Genomic DNA, 6,492 nt, shown 5'->3' on the forward strand with positions numbered 1-6,492 from the left:
AACACTTTTTTTTTATTACTTGGCTAATAACTCAATTTTTTCCCTATTATTATTTATAAATAATATTTAATGTTATTTAATCATTATATTTATATATTTTCTTTCTATAATATTTGTTGCAAATGTGATATATATAATAGCATTATCACTTTATTAAATAAGTGCAAAATGGGATAATATTATATTATAGCATTTACCTTTTTAAAGGCATTTTTCGTTGAGGATAAAATTATGTCAAATTTATCTAATTTTTTATTTAAAAATGTTCATTATTCTGTTTCATTTTTACTCATTTTATTTTTGAATGTTTCTTAAAGATATACTAATTTTGATGATTAATTGAAATTTAATGAAAGTAAAAAATTACAAAAAAAAAAAAAGTTTTGTAATTTTTACAAAATATTTGAAAGTATTCATTTTAATAAAATTAATGAATAATAATATATATCCTGATAATATTATTTACCAAGCACTAATTTGCAAAATTTTTTTAAACATTAAAATTTCGTGAAAATTTTTTTTTTTGAATTAATTTGTTATTTATGATACATGCTGAATATTACTAAAAAATATAATATTTTAATTTATTTTTATGTGGTAAAAACATATTAATATGTGATCATGGAAATATACAGTACTCTTGATTCTGTAATACATAAGCATACTAATAAATGTACGACTAAACATAACATCATTGTAAGGGATGAATGTTATTAAGGAAATGTTATAAAGAATAAAAGAAATGTGCACCAGATTTATTAAAATTCTCATATTTATCCTCATATATATTTTTTTATATTCTGATAATGTAAGATTTTGTAAAAAAATAAAAAGATAATATGTGAAATCCATTGATCACTCTAACGTTATATTTATGTATATGTTATATGAATATGTATGAGTATATATAGACATGTGTATGTGTACATATCTATATTTTTTTTTAATACACGTAATTTACAAATTTCTACACTTTTTTGTGTATAACGAATTTTTTAGATTTCCTCTGCTAATTATTCTGAGGAGAACAAGAAGCAAGATGTAATTATAGATTCATCTTATAGAACGACATTAGATCAAGCTAACAGGGAAACGAAGTCACTTCTATGTAAGGAAGGAGAAGAATCGAAAAAGTTAAAGGAATATTTTCACGACCACAATGCTGACACAAATAAGTTATCATTGAACAACATCCAGGATGTTCTGTTTGGAGATGATGCGAGCAGGCAGTGTATATTAAATGTATTAAAGCAGTTGATATTAGGGAAGCCGCAAATAATAGAAAAATTATTTAAAAATTTTGTAAAAGCTCTAATAAATAATAAACAAATACAAGAATCAAAATTGATCGAATTAAAAGAGTTTTTGTCTTCAAATGATCATTTGAAATCAGAAAATGTATTAAAAGCATTGAAAGATAATTTGGTGGACAATCCATTTATAAAGGAATTGATGTCAAATGAATTAGAAGATATTTTGTTAGGTAGCAAACTAAATAATGAATACATATTAAAAGTTTTGAAGAAAAATTTGTTAAGTGATACATTGATAGGGTTGTCTATGCTGAAAGAACTAGAAAATATTATATTACAAAATAAATTAGTAAATGAATCTAAATTAAGAGATTTAAAAAAAATCCTTCTAAGTAATGAACCAATAACTGAAAGTCAATTAGATGAACTAAAATCATTGCTATCTGTTATAATACAAGGTCATTCTAATTTAAAAGGTACTGTACCAGTACCCAAAGTGAACTATTCAAATAGAAGAGAAATAAAGAGAAAACCTATTTTATTAGAAAAAAATGATTTTGAACATAAATTTGAGGCAAAGGAAAAATATGAATCATTACATAAAAACAATTTTATTAAAGAAGACGATGTATTAAGGCTTCATAGAAAACAGTTACAAAAAGACGATGATATAAATAAAATTGGTATGACAAAGACAAATGAAATAGGGGAAAAAAATGAATATTTAAAGAAAGGTGGTTTCAAACAGGAAAGCGATTTATTTAAATTATATGAATCTATAAAAAGAGATGAAGTAAACGATAGGTCCAATATATTAAAAAAAGATGTTTTTATTGATAAAATTGAAACATCTAAAATAAATGAAGCAACAGAAATCGATTCTATGAAAAAATGTGGTCAAACATATGAAAATAATTTATTTAAGTTACATGATCCTTTAAATGAATATGTACCTGCAAAGAAAGATGATATAACAAAAAAATTTGAATTGTTACAAAATGAAGATCATATAATAAAAGATGAAGCATTTATAAAAAGAAAAGTATCACAGGGAGATGTATTAACAAGGAAAAGGTCTGTAATAGAGAAAGGGAAGCTCCAAATAAAAGATGATTTTGTGAGTGTAAATAGGAGAATAAGAGAAAAGGATAAATCCTTAAAAAAAAATGATTCTGCGAATAGAGGAGATGCAATTAATAAGAAGAAATTATTTAGAAAAGATGGTACTATGAATACAGTTGATATAACTCGTAAAAGGACAATACTGAAGAATGATGATATTAGAAGCACAGCTGACGTTATCCCTAAAAGAAAATCTTTGGATAAAAATGATTCGTCCAATAAAGGAAACATAATATATAAAAGGAAAACAGCAAGAAAAGATGATTCTTTGAACACAGTTGATGTTGTTCCCAAGATAAATAAATTGAGGAAAGATGATTCTCTGAGTTCAGTTGATGCTATTGCCAGGGAAAAACCGATGAGAAAAGATGATTTTATGAGTTCTGTTGATGTGATTCGCAAAAAGAAACTATCTAGAATAGATAATTCATTGAGTTCAATCGATGCTACATCTAAGAAAAAAACGCTGAGAAAAGATGATATTATGAGTTCTGTTGATGTGATTCGCAAAAAGAAACTATCTAGAATAGATAATTCATTGAGTTCAATCGATGCTACATCTAGGAAAAAACCACTGAGAAAAGGTGAAATTATGAGTTCTGTTGATGTAATTCGTAAAAAGAAACTGTCTGGAAAAGACGATTCACTGAGTTCAGTAAATGCTACATTTAAGGAAAAACCACTGAGAAAAGGTGAAATTATGAGTTCTGTTGATGTAATTCGTAAAAAGAAATTACCTGGAAAAGATGATTCACTGAGTTCAGTTGATGTTATTTCTAAGGGAAAACCACCGAAAAAAGGTGAAATTATGAGTTCTGTTGATGTAATTCGTAAAAAGAAATTACCTGGAAAAGATGATTCACTGAGTTCAGTTGATGCAACATCTAAGGAAAAGCCATTGGAAGAAGTTAATTCTGTGCCTTTAAATAACAAGAGAGACAAGAATGCCAAGAAAGAACATGAAGACTCAGGCTATTCTTCGATGAACGGTGATCGAATAAGCAAAGCAGTTTTGCCAGAAAAAGATAGTTCAATGGAAGAAATTTACCTAGAAAGTAAAAATAGTTTGCATACAAAATTTCATTCCATGGAGAAGAGTTATGTATCAAAGAAAAAGGAATTACTATCAGTTTCTGATTCTAAGAATATAGATAATTTAAAAAAAAGAAGGAAATCACTGATAGAGGATAATTCAAAATCAGAAGTTTACATAAAGTCTGACAGCGATATCCATAAAAATGTTCATCCTATGAAAAAAGGGGAATTTATATCGAAAGATGTTCCTGTGAAGCATCGTGAGATTTTAAGAGAAGATAAATTGTTATCAGAAGATGATTCCGTTAAGAAAAGTGAAACTACAGACGACCCGAAATTGGTTATAGATGATAGTTCTATGGATAAAAGTAATAAGTCAGAATCAGTGAAATTGTTGAAAAATAATAATTTTGCAATAATAAGTAATATATTGAACCGAAATAAAATGTTGGAAGATGAAATATTAAAGAACAAAGTTTATTTAACATGCGCTAAAAGTTTGCATAAAAAAATTCAATTCATAAATAAAAGTGGTTTATTGAATAATTACAGATTACCCCCTAAAGAAGATCCAGAAGATAGTATATATATAATTGATCAAAATAGTTTATATAGAAAAATTAATTCCTTAAATAACGATGATTTAATAGATAAATGTAAGTTATCGACGAGTGAAGATTATAAGAACAAATTATATATAACATGCAAACATCGTCTATTTAACATTATTCACGCAGAAAAAAAGGAGTTAGAAGAAGTAGATGAAGTTTTACGAAAAAAGGATCCGCCTAAAGAAAAGGAACTTATAAAAGAAGACACATTACCAAAAAAAAAAAAATGTACCATATATATATATATGACCGATAAAAAGAAAGATAAAGATCCTGAAACGTTAGAAAAAGATTGGGTTATATATAAACATATTAAAGATAATAATGTAAAGGTAGAATTATTAAAGGATATAGATACTATGACTAAAATTGATGTAGCAGCAGTAGATTCAGTGTATAGAAAGACCGAAGAAACTCTTGTCAAAAATGTTATAAATCCACCAAAAGTTGCAAACAAACCTAGGAATGTAAAGGAAATTGTAAAAAAAGTGGCCATGCATGGTATCCCCGCAACACTTGCAGTAATAGCAATACCATTTCTTGCCGTGAAGCATATTGAGGTATCTGGTAAAGATATTTTTATGGAAGCTGGAGCAGCAGCACTATCCACTGGAACAAATGCAATGCAATCTTTTGCACCTGAACTTGGAGCATATGCTGGACAGTGTGTAGGTGAAGCTTTTGGTTCTGTACTAGAAGCATTAGAGACCGGTAATATTTGGAGCATGTTTACAAGTTTTAGCCAGAGGGCAGCATTGTGTACAAGCAAAATTGCAATGAAAACTGCATCGGTTGCAATTAAGGCTGCATCCAAAGCTGTAGATACTTCTATAGAAGTTGGTACAGAACATGCATTGATTCAAATCACATTCCCTTTGTTAATTGGTATTTGTGTTATAATAATTATAGAAGTTCTTTACCAAATATTCTTATATCTAGATAATAGAGGTAAACTGGATTTTATTGATGATTGTAAGAGAAAATTCAGGCGTTACGTAATTAAAAAAAAGTACAATCTTAATAGACCAAAAATTAACCTGGAAAATTATAACTACTAAATTTTTTCTTATATATATATTAAGTTTTATCAACACACGGTGACGTGTTTAAATATTTATATTATGGATAATAAAATATTTATTTAATATTTAAATAAAATTTGTTTAATGTTTTAGATATTTCAGAAAATGTATATTTTTTATGTGTTTACATATATTATATATCTATTACAACGTTTATTCTCTTTTATGTGTGTGTTGAGTAATTTTTTGCAAACATAAATTAATGTTACACAGTCTTATATGTGTTACAAATATATGTATATATAAATGCATACACGCATACATACATACATGCATACGTGCAAAAACATATGTATGTAAATTATTTGTGTACAAAAATATTTTGTTAAATGCGTATTGTTTAATTGACATTTCATATTATTTATTTAAATTCTTCTTCTGTGGTAGTTTATACACAAATTAAAATATATGTAATTATACACATGTTGATTATTGTGGTATAATTATTTTGACAAATAATGTCTTAGATTATTTTGTCGAAGTAATGACACCGAATATTCTGATTTGTAAAAAATTGGTCCAATTAATTATTTTATCATATTTCTTAAATATTGCTTAAATATTTATTAAACTTATTACACATATAATAACAGTTAATTACTTCATTAAAATGAAGCACCAACTTGTATTATGTAAACCTTAATGAAAAAAAATTAACGCGTATGTTATATACACATATAATAAAACATTTTTAAGCTCAGCATTTTAACTGAGATGATATTTGAATATGCATATGAGGATCTGAATAAAATAGTGTTTCTTAAAAAGTTGTTAGAAATGTACTTATCTGTATTCTCCTATTGGTTCTTTTGGGTCTATAATATTTTATTAGTTTTTATGCTGTGTTTTATTTAGTTGATGTATATTATTTGTCTTTTTGTTATATTTAAAATACAGTATTCATAACACAAAAACTAAGTTATTATATTTTTTTCGCTCACGCACGTGATTAAACTTGTAAATTAGCAGATATTAATTATATGAATATATTATTATTGTTCCATGCATCATGTGTAAAGGAGTTTAGCTACATGAATCATTACATTTGAATCCTGCATTATGATTGTACTATTATACTTTTTTTTTTTTTTTTTTTTTTTGATAATTTTTACTATCAAGAATAATGATTACACAAATCATACATATTAAAATTTAGTACCAAAATTATTATATATGCCCTTAATAAATGGAATAAAAAATGGTACCATTACTTAATTTATTAATCATAAACTCTTGTGTTAAGAGGAAGAATAAAATTGGTATATTTCCAAAAAAAGAAACAAATAATGTAGTAGACAAATTAAATTAGTTAAAAGAGAGTTTTCAACGTAACATAAATATATAAAAATATTTAAATTAACATGCATGTGTATGTGTCTCATCGTTACA

At 25.9% G+C, this 6,492-nt stretch overlaps 1 protein-coding gene across 1 annotated transcript; it reads left to right on the forward strand.

Annotated features, from left to right (window-relative positions):
- Positions 1 to 742: 742 nt before the first annotated feature.
- Positions 743 to 5,079, forward strand: PGO_103150 (Plasmodium exported protein, unknown function; the record flags this gene model as incomplete). The annotated part of the gene is made up of 2 exons (XM_028688343.1): positions 743 to 808; positions 1,000 to 5,079. The coding sequence occupies 2 exons, from the start codon at positions 743 to 745 to the stop codon at positions 5,077 to 5,079; spliced, it is 4,146 nt and encodes a 1,381-aa protein (XP_028544144.1).
- Between the last annotated feature and the right edge of the window lie 1,413 nt (positions 5,080 to 6,492).

The sequence above is a fragment of the Plasmodium gonderi genome (genome assembly GCF_002157705.1).
Source record: "Plasmodium gonderi DNA, contig: Chr10, whole genome shotgun sequence".
NCBI lineage: Eukaryota > Apicomplexa > Aconoidasida > Haemosporida > Plasmodiidae > Plasmodium > Plasmodium gonderi.